Consider the following 24,015-nt stretch of genomic DNA (forward strand, 5'->3'; position numbering starts at 1 on the left):
CTAGCTAACATTTTGACAGGTGACCATGGAAGGCATCACTAGAGAAATGATATTTGGCCCACGCCGTAAAGGGAGAGAGCGGGAATCAGATGAGCTATAGGAAATGAGCAAGGAGAGCCGCGAGCATCCAATGAGGCAGGGAAGTAGTGAGGCGGAAGCTTCAGGGTGTGATTCAGAGGGTCATGAGCACACCTCCAAAGCCGCCTTAGAGGTTTGGCGTGCGTGGCCGGCAGGTTTCTTATCCTAAGGGAGGATAAGCCCTTCTTATCTATGCAGGGCTGTATGTGGAAACTGTATGACTTACGTGAACACACCGCCCTCTGCTGGTCATGTCGAGAAATTACCAGCCTTGAACCTAGCGCTCCCACTCTCACCCCTCCACACACGTGGGTCCTGGGTGACTCTGGAAGCTACAGGCAGGGACAAAAGCCATTGCAAATCCATGCAGAAACAACTAAACCTCAGCTCTGGACAGGACATTTGGGTGAGGAAGGGGAGGGTCGATCTTCCCAGACCAAGTGGTACCCTCAGAGGGAAAGAGCAAGACGACCAGGTGGCCCCTGACTTTAGAAGATGTTCCTGGAAACGGAAGCCTAGAGGGTGGACACTGGCCACTCAACCCCATCACCCCAAGGACAATCACCCCCAAGCAGGGGTGGACTCTCCAAGGCTTTCTTAGTCCACGAGGGGCTTGGAGTACATGAAGAAGAGTCTTGGTGACCATGGGGGGTGGGGTGGGGGGAGTCAGTAGGATTTGCTTCTGGACAAGTTTATTCAGACCCTGCCCATCTTTGATCCTGCCTGGGCGTGACTCCTGAGCAGTGTTTGGCCTGTCCGGCCCACTGGGTGGAAGCTCTACTTCCGGGAGGTTTTCAGGGTGGTCCTCGATCCCAGTGGGCTACTGGTAGGTTTCCCAAGAGTCCGTTCCTGGTCAAGCCTGTGTTAGCATCTCTTGCCTTTTATCCTTGCAGGTGCTGCGGTATTTTGACTATGTTTTTACAGGCGTGTTTACCTTTGAGATGGTGATCAAGGTAAGAACAAAGTGGGGCTTCCACAGGCCTTCCTTGGGATGAGGGGCTGTCTTAGTCAGGGTTTCTATTCCTGCACAAACATCATGACCAAGAAGCAAGTTGGGGAGGAAAGGGTTTATTTGGCTTACACTTCCATACTGCTGTTGATCACCAAAGGATGCAGGACTGGAACTCAAGCAGTTCAGGAAGCAGGAGCTGATGCAGAAGCCATGGAGGGATGTTCTTTACTGTTCTTTACTTGCTTAGCCTGCTTTCTTATAAAATCCAAGACTACCAGCCCAGAGATGGTGCCACCCACAAGGGGCCTCTCCCCCTTGATCACTAATTGAGGAAATGCCCCACAGCTGGATCTCTTGGAGGCATTTCCCCAACTAAAGCTCCTTTCTCTGTGATAACTCCAGCTGTGACTAGTTGACACAAAGTTAGCCAGTACAGGGGCATTCGACAGGCAGGTGTGGAGGGAGGGAGGAGGGGTGAAATCAGGGAACTAAGACTGGGCAGTGATTGGGGGGACTCTGGTGTACACACCAGGAAGGGAGATTCATGGAGGAGGGCTCTAGGCAGAAGAGACTCTGCTTGCGCCCTCTCAAGTACAGTCTCAAAGCCATCAGCTGACAGATGAGGGGATTGGCAGGAACCAAGTCGGCCGTGGTGAGGGCAAGAACCACAGGTCACCAAGGGGGAACTGAGAGAAGGACAGATTCTTGCAACGTTCCATGGATAGAGTCTACAGCACTTGCTGAGACATGACCTATTGTCAGGTTCAAAGACTTGGGCTTCTGCCTGTCAAGTCAGCCTCCTTTTCCTCAGAGGCCTGTCTTCCTGGATATGAGCTCCTGCCCACCCCTCCTGCCCGGCTGGGTGCTGTCCTAGGGGAGGCTGAGGGCCCTGAGCACACTTTCCTCTCACCTCAGATGATCGACCTGGGCCTCGTCTTGCATCAGGGGGCCTATTTCCGTGATCTGTGGAACATTCTGGACTTCATAGTGGTCAGTGGGGCCCTGGTGGCCTTTGCCTTCACGTAAGTCTCCATGCCAGCCCCCTCCCCAGCCCCGGCCCGAGTCCCACTGCCAGATGTGGGTCATATTCTGGGGTTCAGAGATGGGAAGGAGAGCTGTGGGCCAGCGGGAGGTTCTGCCCCAGTGGAGCTGCAGCTGGCTTTGTGCATGTCATCACCATTGAGGAAGGACGGAAGGAAGGGAGCAGAGCGCCTTCCACGCCTCCCACAGCAAGGCGGCGGCCTCTTGCTGTGCTGCTTTCCGTAGTCTTGCTTCTGGGGACATCTCATCTCCCTCCCCATGTTGTCTCTTTGGGGTGCCCCCAAAAAGACAATCAGAAATCAAGTGTGCATGAGAGTCCCATCCCACCTGTGCCCCAGGGCTCCTCGCCATACAGTTAGTGGCCTCCCTCTATGGCTCTCCCCTCCCAAGGCCCCTAGGATACTCATGTACCTTGGCACCACTCCACAATGGCACCCTGGCTATAGGTGGCAGTTTTAAATATGGCTCCCAATTTTCTGCCATGGCAAACATTTCAAGATGGCACCCAAGTTCTGAGTTATATTCCAAGACAGCGCTCACTTCACAGTGGTGCCAGAAAGCGGGACAGCCACTCTAAGATGACCCATGAATTCTTGATGTCATTCCAAGATGGAATCTAGTGCCATTCCAAGATGCTAGCCATTCCAGAATGAGTCCTTAGGTCTAGGCAGGCATCCCAAAATGGAGTCCAAATTCTTGAGAGCCATTTCAAGATGGTACTTGGGCAGCAAGCAGCCATCCTGAGATGGCAGCTGAGTTCCAGGGAGCCATGTCAAATGTGCTCAAGGGGTAAAAAGCCATTCCAAGATGTTAACTGAAATCTGGCCATCCTTCCAAGATGGCACGTAAGCTCAGAAAGTCCACTCCAGAGTGTCACCTGAGGCCTGTGCACCCACTTAGTATCTAGTGTTTCGATGGCCATTCTCAAAGGCACATGATCTCTGCCATCCAGGTGTCTAGGCAGCTATTCCAAGATGGTGCCCAACGTTGGGCCCACCCTGAGATGGAGCCCAGTTTAGGTCTCGTCAGGGAGGGATCCCAAGATCCCTGTCAGCACGTGCCACAGCGCGGCCTCTGATAGCAGACATCAGCATCAGAGACAGACCTGACCTGATCCTGGTCCAGAAGCCCATCCACAGGTTGTGCCTGTCCCGTGTGTCATTCCCAGAAAGGAAGGTCTTCTGGGGACCTTGACCCACCTCACCCGGCACAGAAGCCTGGGGGCTTCTTTGGGTTGTCTTACTGCTGGCTCCCCAGCAGGTACGGCCTCAGTCAGCTTTCTAGCTTGCCAGTAAGTGTATGCTCCATCACAGAGGGCCTGGACTGTTGCCTATTCCCAGGTGAAGGGCTGCGGTCGGCCCTACCAGGCTGCTCCCTGGGGCACAGCGAGCTGTGGTTATGGAGGTCATGAGTTGGTGTTTCCGTAGCCTGCAAGCCTGACTTGACCAGACTCCCAGCCCTCTACTCTTCCGTCTCTCTCTCTCTCTCTCTCTCTCTCTCTCTCTCTCTCTCTCTCTCTCTCTCTCCCCACCACCACCACCCCAGTCAACCCGTATTTTTTTTCTCTTCAGTTTTTTTTTTTTTTCTTTTTCTGGTCCTGAGGTTGGAGCCAGGGGTATTTATTTACATGAGACCTGAGCTCTAGAGTCAAGTTTTTAATGTTCTCATGAATTCAATGCAGACATTGTGCTACCCTGTGCTCCTAGAATCCCTTGTGTTTAGCTCTTTCCCCCAATTCCTGTACAGAAGGAGGTCAGACTGGGGACATCCACGTGCCTGTGTGCAGGCTGGCAGTTCTAACAGAAACCAGCATTTGAAGCATGAGCCAAGGATTCTCTAGGGATCTTGGAAGAGCTTGCCATTGTGGATATTTCAGTGGGATGGGAGTGGAGATATGCTGACCCCTACCATGCCCCCACCTCACTACCAAGAATCTGCTTGGTTGTGCTACGTCTCGCCAAAGACTAGACTTGCAGATCAGTGCAAACTGGCCAGCGTCTTGGTTAAGCCACTTCTGCATATCCAATAGCAAAGTGGACGCCAGTTGCTCCTTGCTTCCCAAGAGAAGTTTCAGAGTCCTCCCTCTCTTGCTCCATAATCCGTAGCAGCGGGCTTCTGATCTCTTGTACCTGGGGCGTCTCAACTTGTGGAGTCTTTGCTTGGTGTCTCCTCGTTGATGTCATGGTAGAGCGTCAGCTTGCTGTTTCTCTCTCCGTTGTCTGTCCCATGAGCCTCTCTGCTCGTAGACAAGGTGGGAAACCCGAGCAGCAGTTTGAGGTACATCCAGCTGGGTGTGGTAGCGAGTGTTTGTAGCCCTGCCTCTTGAGAGGTTGAAGCTGGAGCATCGTTGCTTCTAAAGCCTCAGGTCTGACACGAATATCTCAGAAAAGGAAGGAAAGAAGAAGAAGCTCTCTACGTCTGGAAACCTCTGTGTTCCCTGGTTTCCCATGCAGCAAGTGCAACAGCCCGAACGAGAGGAAATACCTCGAGCGCATCTATGATGCTGTTGCACCAGGGTAGTGATCCCCATTCCACAGATGAGAAACTGAGGCTGAGGCAGAGGACATGGAGAATGAAATCTTGACCTGTCCTACTGGGTCCTTTCTTCCCTGGAAGGTCTGGGAGGCCAAGAAGCAGGAAGGAGAGAGAGTGAGGCCGCTCCCTTCTTGGATAAGAGGGATTGAGGCAAGGGCCCTGTCTGCCTGCCTGTGCTCTCCCAGCGATGATCCCGCCCTCTTCCTCGTCACCCACATATGTATGTGTGATCTGTGTGGGTGTGCATACACGTGTGCTCCATCCACTCACCATGCTCCACCTCCCATGCGCCATCATTAACAAACCATCTCACAGTCTGTCACCATGAGGGACATCATGCCTAGCGCCCATGCTTTGGGGCAGCCAGCTGACATCTCACAGCAGCTGCTAGATCATAGTCTCACACTCACTGCCAAGAGTCTATCTGGCGGCACCACCCTTCCCCCCAGGGCAGGTCCTTCAGCCCTGCAGAGATGGCCTGCACCCTCAGACCACACTCCCAACAACCAAGGAGGAGACCCTCCAGCAACACCCTCAGAATAGCTCTGCCCCAAGGGAGGGAAGACTCAACCTCATGGGTTTGAATCTCAGTCTGCCACTTTCTGGCTGTGTGCCCTTGGGGAAGTCACTCTCCGTCTGGGCTTCAGGTGTCTCATCTGGAAAATGGGCCCAATGGTGCCATCCTCCTGCAGGTAAATGCAGTGACACATGACTCAGCAGCACGTTAGGCAAGGTCCAGCTAGGGACAGAGCTCAGTGACAGTGCTGCCCTGGTGTTCAGGAACTCTGGGTTCCCAAAAAGATGCTGCAGATGCCAGTGACACTGGAAGCATCGCTAACCCCCATGGGGAAGGACCCGTAGACTTCCAGGTCTGAGAACCCTGAACTCTGCAGAGATACCTGTAGACAGTAAACCGTTCAGTTGAAAGAAGAAAGGGGCTAAGTATGATGTAATGCCTGGAATCACAGCTCCTTGCAAGGCTGAGACAGGAGGATCACAAGGTCAGAGATTGCCAGGAAATTTAACGAGACCCTATCTCAAAATAGAAAGTAAAGTGAAGTCTGGAGGCGTAGCTGTAGCTCAGGGTTAGAGCCCCTGCCTAGAATCCCCCAGTGAGGGGCTGGGCATGGCTCTGCAGCAGAGTGTTGACGTAGCGTGTGTGAGATCCTGGATTCCATCATCAGCAACTCTGGTTCCTGAAAGCTCCACCCACCACACACTACACGCGCACAGGCGCACACGCGCACACACACACACCTATATCCCGGCTACTCAGAAGTTTAAGGCAGGAAGATCAGTTTTTCAGGCCAGCCTGAACTACATCTTGACATGAGTCACTAGGTGGAGGCTACCACTGCCAATAATAAGCGCCTTGAAGTGAAGCCCATTTTCCTGATGAGGCTTGTTGGCAGTCAGGGCAGCATTCAGACCTCTGTCCTCTCCCCCACAAAGCTCCCCCACAGCAAGCTGGGCCCCAGGCAGGGTGGCTGCAGGAAGCAATCCTCTTGGCGGTGACTGAGTGGCTAGTTCACCCAGGGTAGTAGGCAGCCCCAGACCTCCTTGGGCTTCGCCTTCTGAGCTGCTCTTGGGGCCATGTCCTGCCCAGTGCAGAGACTGAGGAGGGGCTGGCTGCCCTGGTCCCCTCGGGGTCCCAGAGCCCAGCCTATGTGTGTCTGTGCGTGTCCTGTGTTCTCTCTGAGGCCACTCACGATTTGTCTCTCCTTCCGACGCCACCTCACCAGGAGCAGTACACGGTAAAGTGCCTCTCTCTCTCTCTCTCTCTCTCTCTCTCTCTCTCTCTCTCTCTCATTCTGTCTTGTCTTCCGTGCCCCGTTTGCAGCCGTGTTGGTTCTGGCCTCTTTTTTCTGTGGCCTTTGTTCTTGCTGGTGTCCTGTTGCTAACCATGACCAGAGCCTGCCTCCCAAGGGTGGAGGAGCCGCAAGGGATCCCAGCTTCGCCTGCCACTGTGACCCGCCAGCGCTTACCTAGAACAGAAGGGCCAGGGAGTGTTCCTCCTCACATGTGATATCAACAGGCCACGGGGCTGGGGAGAGGGTCACCAGAGCAGCTGAGGCGTGGAAAACAGGCTTTCTGGAGAGGAGGTGGCCATCACTCTGAGGAGCGTCTGCCTGGCAGATCTTTCTGATCCATGACTCAGTGATTTACACACTGTGTCCCTGCCTCCAAAACAGCAAAGAGATATAGATGTAAATAGAAGTTGGTGTTCTTCCTTAATATGTAAAAAGCACATAGAAATAAGAAAAACCTGATCTAATGATCAGTAAGCAAAGGATATAAGCAGAAACATCAGAGCTGGGTGTGGTGGCGCACATCTTTAATCCCAGCCAGGACCCAGGAGGCAGAGGCAGGTGGATGTCTGAGTTTGAGGTCAGCCTGGTATACATAGCTCTAGACCCAGCCATGCTACACAAAGAGACCCTTTCTCCAAACAAAAGACTCCTTAGTTGGTAAATTGACATACAAATGTGAGGACCTGAGTTCAGTCCCTAGAGCCCATTTAAAAGTCTGACATGGCGGCATGCACATAGAAGTCCAGCACTGGGGATGGAAAGCCTGGTCCTTGGGACCACTGGTCAGCCTGCCCTGACAGGTGAAGCCATAGCCAGTGAGAGATGCTGCCTCAAAGATAAGATGAGTGCCACCTCAGGACGACTTGTGGCCTCCACCTACATACATGCACAGGTACCTGCATACATCTTCACACACACACACACATAGTCACCAAGATGGCTGAAAGCACAGAATCTGTACACAGCCCCAGCCAGCTTTTCTTACCATGCCAGGAAATGGTACCCTCCACCAGAAGCCCTGGTGCCAGCCAGAACTGGATTGGGCAGTAACCAATAGGGATACATTTGTTCCTTGGACTGCAGCCGTGGTCCATTTGCATGTCCTGAGACCTCATACCAGCTGTGAGTCAGTAGCTGGGACAAGAGCCAAGACTAAAGAACACACTGAAGAATTCATCACAAGTCGGGCCTCTGAGGGGTTCCCTGTCCAGGCCTGACATCTGACCTCTCTGGAATAGTACCAAGCTGACAGAGCCCATAGCTTTCTAGGGAGGCACCAAGAAAGGGAGGAGAGCGGCTGAGTGGATGTTGCAGTGTTGTGCAAAGCCAGACAGTAGGCCCACCCATCATTCCAGCACTCAGGAGCATGAGGTCAGAGGATCTCAAAGCCAGCATGGGCTACGTGGTGAAACACTGTCTCGAGGTGAGATGGCTAAGTTGGTGAAGGCTACCAAACCTGACAACCTGAGTTCAGGGATCCATATGGTGAAAGGAAAGAACAGATTCCCAAATGTCCTCTGACATGCATGCTGGGACACACACATGCTCACAAAGTTAGTAATGGTTTTCTGGCTAGCCCGGCAATGGTGGTGCGTACCTTTAACCCAGTACTCAGGAGGCAGAGGCAGGCGGATCTCTGAGACCAGCCTGGTCTATAGAGCGTTCTCCAAGACAGCCAGAGCTACACAGACAAAGACACAAAAGAGATTTTTTGAGTGGGCATGGTGGTGTGCACCCTTTAACCCAGCACTCAGGAGAAGAAAAAAACAAGAGATCTCTGAACTCAAGGCTAACCTGGTCTACATAGTGTGTTTCAGGGTTAGCCAGTCAGACCCGACTCTGTCTCCAAAAGCAAAAAGAGGAGAAAAAAAAAATCAATAAAAAAGCAAACACGCACACACACACACAATAACAATAATGATAATAAATAAATAAACCAGGGACTGTGGCCAGATGTTGGGCGGTGCGGCCGTCAGTGGATGGGCAAGATTGGAGGTGACTCAGCCAAGCCAAGGTCTGCCCTGCTGTTGAGGAGCTGAGATTCAGGAAGGATCCTCAGCAGGAGGAAGGAGTGGTGACCAGTATGTACGAAAAGATAAAGTAGATGTGTGAAGTCTGAGTAAAAAAGTCCCAGTGAGTGGTGGGCACTTGGGACAGCACCTTCTGGGGCTTGGGCATGAAGCCAGCAGATAAACATGACTCTGGGATTTGTGTCTGGGCCCTGGGTGGGGGTGGGAGCCATTATCTTCGAGCTCTTGATGGCCTAGGTAGCTAAGGGCTCTGTGTCTTTGGAGTCTTCGTGGCGAAGCCCACAGGTCCCTGCTTTTTACCACCAAGGTAGGCAGGGACCTTGGAGACTGGAGCAGCTGCCGTGCCTGAGATCATGTTGGCATTTGAAAGGACCAGCCCCCTGGTTACTTCTGTCCTTCAGCCTAGGGATCATGGGGTTGGGGGAACATTCTGAATCCTTCAGAAGGAAGGCAAGTCTCATCTCACAGGCCACCAACCTTTCGGGCCTTTGATTTGCTATAAAGAGCAGTGGAAGCATTGGTGCAGACAGTTGCACATAGTGCTGCACACCTTCAATCCTAGAACTGAAGAGGAAGATGAAGGAAGAGCTCTGTAGCTCCAGGCCAGCCATAGCTTCATAGTAAGATTGTAAGACATTGCCTCAAAAGAACTAATTAAAAGCAAAAATCCTCAGTGCAGAGGCAGGGTCTTCAACAAACTACAAGAACAGGATCCCTCAAAGTGATCTGGTTTCCAGGGAGAAACTAGACCGTCCATCAGCCCAGACCTGGGTCCAGACAAGGGGGACCATGTGGGGCTGTGGGACCCTCCTTCCCAGGCTCACTTCTGCTCCGTCTCTTCCCTTCCCCAACCCTAACATCCCCCCAACAGCGGCAATAGCAAAGGGAAGGACATTAACACCATTAAGTCTCTCCGAGTCCTCCGGGTGCTACGACCTCTCAAGACCATCAAGCGGTTGCCAAAGCTGAAGGTGAGACTGGGGTCTGGAAGAGAGGGTCTTGGAGCTGGCCACACACAGACAAAAAGGTTGTACAGTGCTCCATACACAACACTGGGAAACATAGTGGCGTGCACCTGGGACCCAGCACTCAGGGGCTGGGGAAAGACAACCCCGGGTCCGGTCAGCGTGGGTCCATCGGGGACCCTCTCTCAATACTACATTGAAAGAGATGCTTGCTGGTTGCCTCATAGACTTTATGTGTGGGTGTAGTAGCTATGCTTGTCCAGAAGGTGGCAGCAAAGGGGGTTGGCTGGCAAAACCAGCTCCAGGTCAGGATTCCTTTTGATAGGTCAGGGCCAAGAAAGAGCCTAGTTCTAGGCCAACGGGGCTATCTAAAAAAGCAGAGGGTTGGGATGTATCTCAGTTAGCAGAACTCTTGCCTAGTGTACCAGGAGCACTGGGTTCCATACCAATGTTTTCAGTCCACCCCACTCCACCACCACGCCCTCCCCGCCTTACGCCCCTCCTCCTGCCGCAGGCCGTGTTTGACTGCGTGGTGAACTCACTCAAGAACGTCTTCAACATCCTCATTGTGTACATGCTGTTCATGTTCATCTTCGCTGTGGTGGCCGTGCAGCTCTTCAAGGGCAAGTTCTTCCACTGCACAGACGAGTCCAAGGAGTTCGAGAGAGACTGTCGGTGGGTGGGACACGAGGCAGGGGAGGTGGGGTACAGGGCCCACAGTCCACACACTGAGGCAGAGCGGTAACTCCGGGTCAGCTTGGATTTTTAGAGTCAGGTGGGGTATGCCTAGGACCTCAGCACTCAGAAGGCTGAGGCAGGAGAATCACCCTGAGTCTTGAGACCAAGCTGGGTTATGGAGTGAGCACTTGTCACAAGAAAAGTAAAATTAAAAAAAAAAGCTGTGCCAGCGAGCGGGTGTGCTCGGTGTGCACGGTGGTGAGGCACAGGCCCACTCCCCTTCCTGGCATGGAAAACAGTAACAAAGGAAATGACTAAGACTGGGTGATGTGAGGCCCAGGAGGCTAAGATGTTAAGATGGGAGCCCCAGCCCAGCCTGCCTCACAGAGAAGCCCTATGTCATAAAAGAAGAACAAATGAGAAAGTTTGAGGATCTGGGTGCGCCCCTTCAGACCTGGTTAAGCCATTCTAATCTCCCAGCGGCTTCGTCAAGGGGTACTGACCGCAAATCCATAGTCCCTCCTTAGGTTGTATCTGAGCAGCCCTGTTCAGATGCTCCCCAGACACAGTGGCACAGGCCTGTCACCCACTGCTTGGGACACTGAGGCAGGAAGAGCCAGAGCTTCTCCATCAGCCTGGGCTACTTCAGGAGACCCTGCCATACCAAAAGGACCTTAGAGTCTTAGATTTGAACTGTTCTGAAAGGAGGTGTAAGGACCCAGAAATAGGGTGTCCCTGTGTTTGCCTCTCCGTCCTGTCTGTGTCCCCCATACCCACACTCAAGCCAGGGTCTCGGCTCCCACAGGGACAGCGCCGTGCGCCCACCTCCAGGCAGCACACATGGCCTTAGGGAGGTGGTGGCGCCCTGCTGACTAACCAGCTCTCTGTGACAGAGGCAAGTACCTCCTGTACGAGAAGAACGAAGTGAAGGCCCGGGACCGCGAGTGGAAGAAGTATGAGTTCCACTACGACAACGTGCTCTGGGCTCTGCTCACGCTCTTCACGGTGTCCACAGGGGAGGGCTGGCCACAGTGAGTAGCAAGGGTCAGGGAGCAGGGGGGCAGGAATGGGGGAGAACAGGGGTGTCAGAGCGTGGCCTGTGCTCTCACAGTTTAGGGCTGGCCCCGTGGGGTGTGGGTGGCACTCTTAAGCTGAACTCCAGCCTAGCTGTTGGAAGCCCAGGTTCCTCCCCCAGCAGCACAAATGTGAACACAGACTTGAAAGCAAGCAAGCGGCAGCTTTTCTGGACGTGGTGACCATGCCTTTAACCCCAGAATCCCCAGAGGCAGAGGCAGGGGGGTGTCTCTGGGAGCTTGAGGCCACAGCAAGCTCCAGGCCATCCAGGGCTGCACAGTGAGACTCAAAACAACACGGGGCTGAGGGGTGGCTCTGACAGGACTGCATACTCAGAAGACACCAGCCGGCTTTCCTACCCTCAGGTCAGGCTTGCAAACACCTGAGCGTACCCCTAGGGATCCGATGCCTCTAAACTCTGAGGGGACTGCACGTGTGTGCATATACTCACACATACACATAATTTAAAATAAAATTAAAGGGCTAGAGAGATGGCTCAGCAGTTAAGAGCATTGACTGTTCTTCCAGAGGTCCTGAGTTCAATTCCCACCAGCCACATGGTGGCTCACAACCATCTGTAATGGGACTTGATGCCCTCTTCTGGTGTGTCTGAAGACAACAACCATGTACTCACATACATAAAATAAATAAATCTTTTTTTTAATTAAATAAATAAAATTTTTAAAAAATAGACTTGGGGCTGGAGGGACGGGTCAGTTCGTAACGTACCTGAGTTTGAATTCTAGCACCCACATAGCAGCCAGACATGAGGCGTACTCCTCTAACCCCAACACTACAGGGCAGAAACAGGGAGATTCCGGGAGCTCCAGGGCTGTCCAGCTTGGCTATCAGCAAGCTCCAGGTTCACTGAGAGACCCTGTTTTCAAAATGAAGGCAGAGTCAGTTAGATAGATAGCTCAGCAGGCAGAGGGGCACACACAGAAAGGAAAGAGCCAGCTTTGAAAAGCTGTCCTCTGACCTATACATACACACATCCTTATGCACACAGCAGGCAGGCAGGCACACAGAAATAAACGAATGTAAATGTCGGGGCTCACTTACTTGTGGTCCTAAGAGAAGACCTGAACAGTTCCCAGTACCCAAGCCGGGTGACTCACAGCCACCTGTAACTCCAGCTTCCGCGGATTCAGCATCCTTTACTGGCCTCTGTGGTAACCTGCTCTCAGATGCGCCATAATTGAAAATATTCACATAATTGAAAATAAAAAGAAACTCAGAGCCACACAAACTATTTGTCCAAACAAGATACATGCTCACCATGATGAACAAACACATTTATCATGTCTGCTATACCAAGGCACTGCTTAGACACCGAATGGTTTCTTTGATTAGAGGCTATTTACAGAGCAAAGGACAGTCACGAACATTGCATGCATCAGACACAAAACTTGATTTTTATTTTGTAGTGCTGGGAAGCCAGGGCCTCACATGTTCAAGGCGCTGAGCCCCACTAAGAGAGTGTCTGAGCAGAGTGCATCCTGAGCCCATACAGAGCTGTTCTGACCACACTTCGTGCACATTGCTCCTGAACCTCCTTCCCATCTATGCCACTTCTGCTTAAATACCCCACACAGACTGGTGCCTGCTTCCAAAAAGCCCTACCTCATCTGTCACCACAAACCTAGCTTTAGATACCAACGTGAACACGTCTTTCTGAGTCTCTCCAAACTGCTGAATGTCAGTTTCCTTCTGTGCAAAGTGGAGCCAGAAATGACCTCCCCAAAGACTACTGGGAAAAGATGTGAAAAGTTGAGCATTCTCCGGCACACATTCAGCCCCATGCTTGTCAGCATCACTAACTGGGTTTATCTCTTCTCCATCTCTTGTCCCCGGCTCCTGCACCTCTGCCCTCCCCATCCTCTCTGCCCATCGCTCCCGTCTCCTTCCCACACTTCATAGGGTCCTCAAGCACTCAGTGGATGCTACTTTTGAGAACCAGGGCCCCAGCCCCGGGTACCGCATGGAGATGTCCATCTTCTACGTGGTGTACTTTGTAGTGTTTCCCTTCTTCTTCGTCAATATCTTCGTGGCCTTGATCATCATCACCTTTCAGGAGCAGGGAGACAAGATGATGGAAGAGTACAGCCTGGAGAAAAATGAGGTACCGCTGACTAGTTGTGTTCCCTGTTTAAAAACTGGTACAAAGCCCACATATTCTCTCTCTCTCTCTCTCTCTCTCTCTCTCTCTCTCTCTCTCACACACACACACACACACACACACACACACACACACNCACACACACACACACACACACACACACACACACACACACACGTACAGCAAGAAACCTGAATGAAAAATAAGTACATAAGAAGAGATACATGACTGCCTTTAGGTATGAAGAAAGAAGAGGTTTCTTGTAGGTAAAAGGGAGAGCATAGGCCAGAGAAGGGACAGCTGGGAGAGTCCAGAGTAAACATGCCCCAAGCCATGTGAGGAGATGAGGGAGAAGGGAAAGGGAGAGGAGCTGCCAAGCCTGGGCCAAGAAACTGGCCAAGAGGGTAAAGGGTAGCCCAAAAGACCAGGTAACCAAAATGGCTGGATTATATAGGGTAAGGCAGCTGGGGGAAGGGCAGCCCAGCCCTTGGGCGGAAGAAGTTTAGGGTAAGCCAAAGTTTATGGAAAGCTAGTCATACCTTGTAATAGGTAGGAACTGAGGGATGCTGGGAGAACCTCGAAGTCAAGTCTACTTTGGTATGTTAATAGACACCTCAGATAGCCATTTGTCTCAGGTTTGAGACCTAACAAAACCAACTTGTGGAAAAAATTGAGAACAGAACAACAGCAAATGTTCCTGAGCAGCGTACAGTCTGCAAGATAGCTCTCCTTTGGATTTCCAGGGAGAAAAAGATGCACACATCAGATATCAGGAGGATGTATCAGTCAGTCTGAATCATGTTGTGCTGCAATGACAAGCAGCCCCATGTATCCACAGAGGGACTGATTCCTTGATCATGCTTCATGTTCAGTTCAGTGGTCCTGTCCATGCTTTCTTTATTCTTATTGACCAAGCTAGCACACAATCTTCTTCCAAGATACTTCAGAGCAAAGGATAGTATGCCAGTGATCTAGCCCTTAGTTCCTCCAGGAGGAACTGTATGATTTTTTTCTAAGGACATATAAACAGATATCTGTTTACCCCAGTGCACCAAAGACAAAACAAGAAACAATTCCACCGAGGTCTAGCTGTATGATCCAGTGAGTTTATTGCCATCACTTAGAGAAACATGGGTGATGAGTTATGATAGCTGTATCCATTCTTAGAACTCCCTACACAGTTGGCAGGCAGCTCCATGGAAAAGTCTCTTCCTCAGCAGTTTTTTATTACAAACATAACATTGTGGAGAAGCCTACTGAATATAACTTTGTGAGCTTCCTTAGTCATGTGAGTTTCCTGAGCTCTCCGAGTCTTGTCAGTTTCCTGAACTTCCTGAGTCTTGTGAGTTTCCTGAGTTTCCTTAGCTATATGAGTTTCCTGAGATTCCTGAGCCTTCCTCTTTGCTTAAGGAGAGAGTTAGTTTTTATAGGAAAGAGCTACATATAACACCTTCCTCTGGCTCTTACTTTTTTTTTTCCTGCCTCCTCTTCATCAGTGTTGTCTGATCCTTGGATTTGGTGATAAAGATGCCTATTTCCCTCCATTTATAGCTGAACATTGAAACACTTTGCCACAAACAGCCACTTGTTCTCTGAAATTTGACCAAGTTTGAATCTCTGCAAAACCCACCACCACTCAGTACAAAACAAGAAGCGTCAGCCTGGCAGTGGTGGTGCATCCCTTTCAATCCAGTACTCAGGAGTATACAAACAACACTCTCTCTCATCTGCTGCTCCTGCTGCCAGACCAGCTCCCTGGCTCCAACAGGGGGCTGCAAGGCTATCACTTCCCCTTCAGCCACACTGACTACTAATGGAACCCCAAGCCGAATGAGTCTATCCTCATTCAGTATAGGGTATGAGAGACGCAGACAGCTTTCTCTGAGGGGACAGCTGCCTACCCTGAAGACGTGACTAGTCTCTTCCACCCACACTGCCTGTCACTCCCTCCTCCTCCTCCCTTCAGTCAGCTGTTGCTCGGGGTGTGAAGTCCTACAAGTTCTCCCAAGCACTGAATTTGGCCACCTTAGTTTTCCTTCAGAACTCACCTCAGTACTTCCCAAATTTGCCTTCAAGTGACCCAGCCAGGCCTTTTGCCTGTGTTGCCTGTGTTGTCTCAACTGCTTGCAGCACTTTGCAAACCTGATTTACACTCAGAATGAGTCCTTAAAATACACACCAGAGCCTCCCCTACCTCATAAAGATCAGGAAGGCCCTGAACTGTGAGCACAGTCCTATGTGGCCTACTGAACAAGCATCAAGCACTGCCTGTCCCATGCCCAGTCCCCTCAGTAACGCCTTTTCTTTCTGGATTGTTCTCTAGTCCTGATATCCATGGAGACCCTAACTGGTTATAACCAGATCCCTCATGGCACTTTTTTTTTTTAATTTTTAGGTTTTTTGTTTGTTTGCTTTGTTTTGTTGTTTGTTTTTCAAGACAGGGTTTCTCTGTGTAGCCCTGGCTGTCCTGGAACTCAGTCTGTAGACCAGGCTGGCCTCGAACTCAGAAATCCGCCTGCCTCTGCCTCCCAAGTGCTGGGATTAAAGGCGTGCGCCACCACCGCCCAGACCCTCATGGCTCTCTGTAAGCCAGTCCCTTATGACTTGAGGCCCTGCAGCCTTAGTGGATCTGTAGCTGTAGCTCAGTTCTTCTGCCTCCGCAGCACCTGAGCTGACTGATGCCAGCAGCTCCTGGCTCCCAGAGCCTCCCTCACAGGCTAGGAGATGCGAGGGACTCAAGGAGAAAGAATAGTTTATCTGGTCACAGTGGCAAATCCCAGAAGGTGGAGCAAGGGGATCACTGATTTGAAGCCAGCATGGGCTACAGAGGGAGATGCTGTCTCAAAAGGAGAGGCGCAGCTCTGCAGTCGACCGCTTGCCTAGAGTCCTGAAAGCCCTGGGCTCCTGTCCCAAGCACTATAGGAATTCATCATGACTACATAGGCAGCTTGGAACCAGGCTGAGCTACATAAAATCCTGGGAGCGGGTGGGGAGGGATACGGGGATATGGGGGTGTGGGGGGAGAGGAGGGAGGGAAGGAGAGAGAAAGTAAAGAGGGAGTTTTGGGGGCCTGAAGAGCACTGCTGTATTCACAGTCTGCTTTTTTCAGCTGTGCCTCAAGCCCAGCCTCTTGGAATTGGCTCTCCACGTCTGCAAGCTGAGACTGTAGATAATTCCTTGCAAGGGAGATTCCGGGAGAAGCAGGGCAGGTGTGGTGACTTCCCGAGTTGGAATAGACAATAGAACTGTCAGGTTTTATGAGGGTCCCTCAAGGACTGCAGGAATCCCAGCTGGGCCTGGGCAGCTGCCCTAGGAGGGAGGCTGTGAATGGCTGGCCTCCCTCCCTGCTGTGGGCCCCTCTCACGCCCTGGCATCTCCCACAGAGAGCCTGCATCGACTTTGCCATCAGCGCCAAGCCGCTGACCAGGCACATGCCCCAGAACAAGCAGAGCTTCCAGTATCGAATGTGGCAGTTCGTCGTGTCCCCACCCTTTGAGTACACCATCATGGCCATGATCGCTCTCAACACCATCGTGCTAATGATGAAGGTGAGTCCCACCACCCTCCCAATGTAAGACCCACACACAGCATCCCAGCCAGACCACACTCTGCCACTGAGCCTTCACTGCTCCACCTTCTACCTGCCATGCCAGCTCTTCCCTCCCTCCCTCCCTCCCTCCCTCCCTCCCAGAAACCTTCAACTCAGCCTGGGGCTGGACTCTGCAGTTTTCTGGTAGCGCCCCACATGCCTCTGTCTGTCTCACGTGGCTGCACACTCCACAATCCCGCCAGTCTGCACTCCTTGGGAGGCAGATGCCTGGGTTTTTTTGAGCTCGACCTCAGGGCGTGGGGGAGACACCATCCTTGCCTGCGTGCTGGGTGGGACATAAGAATAGATTAGAGGGGGACTTCCGGAGCTTCAAGGATCCTAGCCCTACATGGGGGTCCTAGGCCAGGGACACTACTTCTGAGCCATGTCCCCAGCCACTGGGGATTCTAGGTGAGAGCCCCACCCCTGAGCCACACCCCCAGCCCTCACTGGGGTCATTCTAGGTCATTGCTATACCACTCCCAAGCCTTCCTCCCTTTTTAAAGTGCCTGTGCAGTATTTGACTAGTAGTGCCCTGGAGATCACCAAAAACAGTAAGGGTGCCAATCAGGAGGCTCAGCCAGCATGGGCGCACACAGCCGTCATCCCAGCGACTTGGAGAGTCACAAATCAGCATTGACACCGTAGTAAAACCCTGTCTCAAAAATAAAAATATGTAAAGTGCTGGCAAGATGGCTCAGTAATAAAGCTACTTGCACCAAGCCTGGTGACCTGAGTTTATTCCCAGGTCCCACGTGTTGGAAGGAGAGAACCAACTCCTGCGAGTTGCCCTCTGACCCCCACGTATGTGCATGTGTGCATACAAACATAGCCGCTAAATAATATGCAATTAAATTTTAAAAGATAAAGCCTGAGGAAGGATGTGGCTGGGTGGTAGAGCGCTTGTTTGGCATCCATTACCAACATCAAACAATAAGTAAATAAAAATGAGGAGGGCGCAGGAGATGGCTCAGTGGTTAAGAGACCTAACTGTCTTCCAGAGGGCCTGAGTTAGTTCCCAGCACTGTGTATGGGAGCTTGTGACTGCCTGTATCTCCACTCTAGAGCACTTGTAGGTTTTCTGGCCTCCACAGGCATTCACACACATGATACAGATACACCCATAACACATACACGTAAACATGTATGCCCATAGGCACACACACAAAAGTAAATACATATACACAAACTCTTTTCATTGACAAGAAAGCTTGGCTGCATTATCGTGAAGATGCTTTATGGTAAATTAATTAATTGCTCAGCCTATTAGGGGATAAAGATTGCTGCAAATAAAGGCAGGAGCTGTGGCTCATGGCGTTTTGTGCAATGGCAGCACTTGAGAAGGCTGACCTGGGAGGATTGCTGTCATTGCGAGGCCAGCCAGCGTTACAGGGAGATTCTGTCTCACAGCCCAGGCCTTTGCTGTTGTCACCCCCTCTGGGCTCTGGGGTCAGACCTGTGGCCTGGCTCTCAGCCGAGCCACTGACTTCTCTACCTGTCCTTGTCCCTCTAGTTCTACGGAGCCTCGGTGGCCTATGAAAACGCCCTTCGCGTGTTCAACATTGTCTTCACCTCCCTCTTCTCTCTCGAATGTGTGCTCAAAGTCATGGCTTTTGGGATTCTGGTACGTGGGGCCTGAGGGTAGTGGGTGGGGGGAGCACACAGGGCCCAGGGTGCGGGAGGTGTGCTTTCTGGGCCCCAAGACCTCTTCCCCAGCAAAGGTCTACACCCAACCTGCACAGCCTCACGCTGACCTAGGGGTAGCAGGGAGACCCAATCCTGATTTACCATGGGTGAGTGGTGTGTGGATCCAGCTGTGCTCCAGGTGACAGGTCACAGGTACTGATGTCAGGAAACGACGACCACAGAGGACAAGTCCCCAGTATTCACAGGCCTGTCTCTCCAGCATTCGGGAGGCTGAGGCAGGAGGCTCAGGAATTCAAGGCCAGCCTAGGGCAGAGTAATGCTTGTCAGAAGAAAAGACAGAAAGGAAAGAAGGGAGGTGGAAGGAGGAAGGAAAGAAAGAAGACAGTTGTGACCACAGCCCAGGAGATCTCAGGACACCCGAGTGGAATCCCCGGGGTCGGAGGTCCGTCAGTCCGGCCTTGCGGCACCTGTACCACTGCACTCAAATCATCGTCTTACTTTTCATCCTGGTCTCTAGTGGGTTTTATTTATGTGTGTTGGTGTTTTGCCTGCGTGTGTGTCTGTGTTCCACCCGTGTGCATGGTGCCCTTGGAGGCCGGAAGAGGTCATCATATCCCCGGAGAGTACAATTATAGGCAGTCTTGGGCTTCCATGCAAGAACTGGGGACTGAACCCGGGTCCTATAAAAGCAGCCGGTGCTAACTGCTGGCCATCTCTATCCCTCCTTTTCATTTTGAGACAGGGCTTCACTAAGTTACCCAGTTGAAAAGATGAGCGACTGATGAGTCAGCAGCACGGGGACTCAGCTCCCAGATCCTTTATAAGAGGCTGGGAATCCTGGCGTGCACTGTGGTCCTAGCACTGGGGAAGGGGAGGAAGGAGGCGCCTCTGGCTCCCTAGCCTGACAAGGAGAAATAACTGATACACTCCAGACCAGTGGAAGGGACCTCATCTCAAAGGTGAAAGACAGCATTCCTGAACATGACTCTTCAGTTTGTCCTCTGGCCTACACACACACACACATACACACACACACACACACACACACACACAAGAATATATACATATCTATACTCAGGAACATGCACACATACACACACATGAAAAAAGGAAGAAGGCAGGCTGGACTTGCCTTGACTTCACTCTGCCTAGTGCTGGCTTTGAACTTACATCTCTGTGGGTCAGCCTCCCAAGTGCTAAGATGAAAGGCACTCATAGCACTTATGATCATAGCTTATACTGTCAGGCACGCCTATGAAATTATCTCTTTTACCCAAATCCATTTTTTTTTTTAAGATTTATTTATTGTTATATGTAAGTACACTGTAGCTGACTTCAGACACACCAGAAGAGGGCATCAGATCTCATTATGGGTGGTTGTAAGCCACCATGTGGTTGCTGGGATTTGAACTCAGGACCTTTGGAAGAGCAGTCAGTGCTCTTACCCGCTGAGCCATCTCGCCAGCCCCCATTTCTTTTTCTTTCAAAAGTGTATCATGGTCTGCTAATTTAAATTTAATTTGTCTAGGCTGGTGACATAGTCTTAATCTGAGGCGCTCAGAGCCCGAAGGGAGTCAGCGGGTGGGTTGAGGAGCTATGAGGTTGGAAGGGAAGTGTCACACCCATATTTCTTACCAGCTACTGACTGAACTGACTGGACGTGCTTTCTTCCATCTTGATGAGTTACTCAGGTTCCCATTGATGTGACAAGAGACCTAGGATAGCCAGCTCAAGCTGAGAAGGTTTATCTGCGGTTCTAAGTTTCAAAGGTCTCACCCCATATCATTTCAGCCTTTGGCCTGCAGGGAGGCTACTGGCCATGGGGGAGCATGTGACAAAGCAGGACACCCACGTCGTGGCATTTGGGAAGTCAGCTGACTTGCCCTAGTGGCCGCCTCCCTCCCATGACAACCTACCACCTCCCAGTGACACATGCTACCTGGCCTCTGTCCTGTAGGTCTCTGGCACAGCCTCTACCAAACTCGTGCCATATTTCTGATCCCATCCATGTGACACAGAAATATTAGGTGTTCTCAAACCAGGCCTGGTGGCATGCATCTCTCAACCCCATGAAGGCTGAAGCAGGAGGATTATAAATTCAAGACCAGCTTGGTTCAGATAGTGAGCTTCGGGCCAGCCATCGCTAGATAGCAAGACAAAGCCGAAGGAAGGAGGAGAGAGGGAAGGAGGGGAGGAGAGAGGGAGGGAGGGAAGGAGAGAGGAAAAGAAAGAAGAAAATGAGCTGTTTCATAGGATTTTAGAAGGCTCACAGGTACCTTGAAAGTTATCTTGTGTAGTTGTTTCAGAATGCTGATGGTTAGCCAAGCTTTGAGATGCACACTGGCAATTTAAGTCTTGAGAGGCTGAGGCAGTAGAATCAGGAGTTCAAGGCCAGCCTAGACTCTTTGAGACCCTGTCTCCCCCCCCCCCAAAAAAAAAACCTATTATGCACAGCGGTGTGATGGCGTGGCTGTGCACATCTTTAGTCCCAGCACTCTGTGAGCTTGAGACCAGCCTGGTCTACATATTGAGCTCCAGACCAACCAAGCAGCCAAAGCTACATAGTGAGCCACTGTCTCAAAAAGAAAATAAACAAAAGCAGTGATGGGGTGCGGAAGGGAAGGGCTTCCGTACACAACACGACCCCTACCCCCTGAATGAAAAACAGAAAAGAAATAGAGAAGGAAAGGGTATGACTTCTCCTAGATGTGGCAGCGGAGAAAGTTTATTGTAAATCAAAGTTAGAGCATAGCCCGGGGCAGAGATGCCTGGGAGAATCCAGAGAGAACATGGCCAGACTGAGCTGGACCGAGTGAGGAGAGACGGGGAGGGAGAGCAAGAGAAGCTGTTGACCCAGAGGGGCAGCCTGGTAGCAGGTAGGGTGTGTCAGCCAGAAGGGCTCTGCAACAGGTAAAGACTGAGGGCCACCGGGAACCTGGCAGCCAGGTCTGCTCTGACCTAATAGGCACCTCAGCCGTCCCTAGCGACCCCCCATTCATGGAGACGGAAGTGTTTGGGACCTCGCCGCCTTTCAGCCCCATCTCTTAAAGGTTACCCCACCTCCCTTTGTAGCACAGGCTGATGACCCAGCCCCATAGCCTGAGAGTCTCTCAAACAGATGCCTGAGGGCCTTCGCACCAGAAAAACCTAAACTGAAAGTCGTCCCCCTCTGCCGCGTGGTGTGTCACCTGGCCATGATCGTAGAGTCCCCTGAATGTCAAAGGCAATAACGCATGTCAGGGCCACCCTTTGCCCTTCGGTGGAGTGCCTCCTACATCAACTGTTTGCACTCGGCCCTTGCCTTAGACTTTTCTTCTGAGGACGACCCATAAGGCCTGACACAGAATGGATCTTCTGTAAATACTAGAAAGACTTAAAGCTCATTGGGACTGCAGAGAGGGTTCAATCAGTGCAGTGTTTGCCAACTAAGCGTGAATTCAGATCTCAGCACCCATGAAAAAGACATATATGGTGGTACATGCCTATAATCTTAGCACTGGGGACGATTCTCAGGGTTTTTGTTTTGGTTTGGTTTGGTTTGGTTTGGTTTTGGTTTTTCGAGACAGGGTTTCTCTGTGTAGCCCTGGCTGTCCTGGAACTCACTCTGTAGACCAGGCTGGCCTCCAACTCAGAAATCCGCCTGCCTCTGCCTCCCAAGTGCTGTGATTAAAGGTGTGTGCCACCACGTTCTCGGGGTTCTTTAACCAGAGAGCCTAATGAGCTACAGGACTGTCTCAAAAGACATTCTTGATTGACCTCTGACCTCCACAGGTGGGACCCAACTGCACAGGTATGCATGTGTACACACACACACACACACACACACACACACACACGCACGCATGCACACACATACACCAGCAGTAGCAGCAATCTGGTGAGACTGGTGTAGTTTGTTTTTGACAAGGTTTCACTGTGTAGCCTTGTTAGATTGGAACTCTCAGAAATCCACCTGCTTCTGCCTCAGAGTGCCAGGACTAAAGGCATAGGCCACTACACCTGGCTTCCAACTTGGATTTTTTGTTGTTGTTGTTGGTTTGGTTTGGTTTTTCGAAACAGGGTTTCTCTGTGTAGCCCTGGCTGTCCTGGAACTCACTCTGTAGACCAGGCTGGTGGATTTTTTTAGTGAGCACTGCCAGAAGGCTCTGGCTTGAGCAATGGGCCTGGCACCTGCTAGGAACCTGCAGACAGGAGTCAGACGTGCTGAGACAAGTGTACAACCAGAGGGCCCGTGTGTCCTGTGGGTCGCACTACACAGGAGAATCACAGAGAGTGTGTGGGGATGGTGTCCGCTCCCAGCCTCCCCCCTGAGTGGATACCAGATCCTTTGGTGTCTTTGTGCTCATTGGTACCTTTTGAGAAAGCGGAGACGGCACACCAGCTTCCAGAACTAGGAAGAGACCCCCTCTTCTCAGCCAGTCTTCCACCGTGTGAGGCTGCTTTTCATGCACCTGTGGTGTCGATTCTAGAACCTTTACAGAAAGCATAAAATTCCTCAGGTGACATTCATCTGATAGAGCCTGGGCTTGAGATCTGTGGCCAAACACCTAGAAGTTGTCTCCGTTGGGGATTCCTCAGAAGCAGGGTCTGAGATGAGGGCTGAATGCAAGGAACCTACCAGGAAGGTGACTCCCAAAGGGACAGGAGGGGAGACTTATCAGGGAAGGGACACCACTGGTGCCATGGAGAATGCCTTAGCAATACCACCAGCGGCTGCATTTCCACCTGAGGCCTCGAGGTGGCAGCAGAGAGCAGTGATCCCAGGAGAGGGAGGAGGAATATTGGGCATCTGTCAGCTCTCAATCAAGAACTGCTGCCAGTCCCTGAGCCCAGGGAAAGTAAAGCCTGTGGTGACAGTGCTGGGAAGGGTGGGTCCAGATACCAGAAGTGCCAGAGGGTCCTGAATTCCCTCCAGGCAGGGCTCACCAGCACTCACCTGTTAAGCACCTACTGAACGTCAGACTCAAGCTTCACATCGTCAGTATCTGATGACCCAGGAGCTCCCAGCTCCAGGGCCTTCCCTGTAAGACAGACAAACGGACTGCCTGGAGGTCAGAGGAAGCACTGCTCACTTCTGCTGGAGAGGCCCTCTGGAGATTTGAGGCTATGGCTGTTGACAAAGAACAGGGGATAAGGTCGCAACCTAGCAAAGCTCTCTTGAGCCAGTTCAGAGGTTGGGGCGTGTGTCAGTCAGGAGAGAGCAGAGACAAGCATCACCTGAGCTGTGGCTGCATCAACAGGCTTTTGTCTCAATCCCTAGGGAGGTGTTTTGCCTCCTAGTTACTTGGGGACCCAGCCGCCACTTGGAATATCGACATGGCTCAGTTTAGAAAGTGGTGGCGCACGCTTTTAATCCCAGCACTCGGGAGGCAGAGGCAGGCAGATTTCTGAGTTCGAAGCCAGCCTGGTCTACAAAGTGAGTTCCAGGACAGCCAGGGCTACACAGAGAAACCCTGTCTCAAAAAAAAAAAAAAAAAAAAAAAAAAGAAAGAAAGA

The 24,015-nt window shown here is 51.6% G+C and overlaps 1 protein-coding gene across 12 annotated transcripts in view; it reads left to right on the forward strand.

Moving 5' to 3' along the window:
• Cacna1a (calcium voltage-gated channel subunit alpha1 A) overlaps positions 1 to 24,015 on the forward strand; it is a 283,383-nt gene that overhangs the window by 210,253 nt on the left and 49,115 nt on the right. For 8 of the 12 annotated variants that reach the window (XM_029532727.1, XM_029532724.1, XM_029532734.1 and 5 more), the window contains exons 24-32: positions 972 to 1,031; positions 1,946 to 2,052; positions 6,349 to 6,360; positions 9,319 to 9,418; positions 9,927 to 10,087; positions 10,984 to 11,121; positions 13,085 to 13,286; positions 16,667 to 16,831; positions 18,386 to 18,496. In XM_029532727.1, coding sequence (XP_029388587.1) covers positions 972 to 1,031; positions 1,946 to 2,052; positions 6,349 to 6,360; positions 9,319 to 9,418; positions 9,927 to 10,087; positions 10,984 to 11,121; positions 13,085 to 13,286; positions 16,667 to 16,831; positions 18,386 to 18,496 — 1,056 coding nt within the window. The remainder of the gene's footprint in view (positions 1 to 971; positions 1,032 to 1,945; positions 2,053 to 6,348; positions 6,361 to 9,318; positions 9,419 to 9,926; positions 10,088 to 10,983; positions 11,122 to 13,084; positions 13,287 to 16,666; positions 16,832 to 18,385; positions 18,497 to 24,015) is intronic. The other 4 variants (XM_029532730.1, XM_029532731.1, XM_029532733.1 and 1 more) reach the window with 1 other exon arrangement.

Source organism: Mus pahari, chromosome 20, assembly GCF_900095145.1.
Source record: "Mus pahari chromosome 20, PAHARI_EIJ_v1.1, whole genome shotgun sequence".
In the NCBI taxonomy this organism is placed as follows: domain Eukaryota; kingdom Metazoa; phylum Chordata; class Mammalia; order Rodentia; family Muridae; genus Mus; species Mus pahari.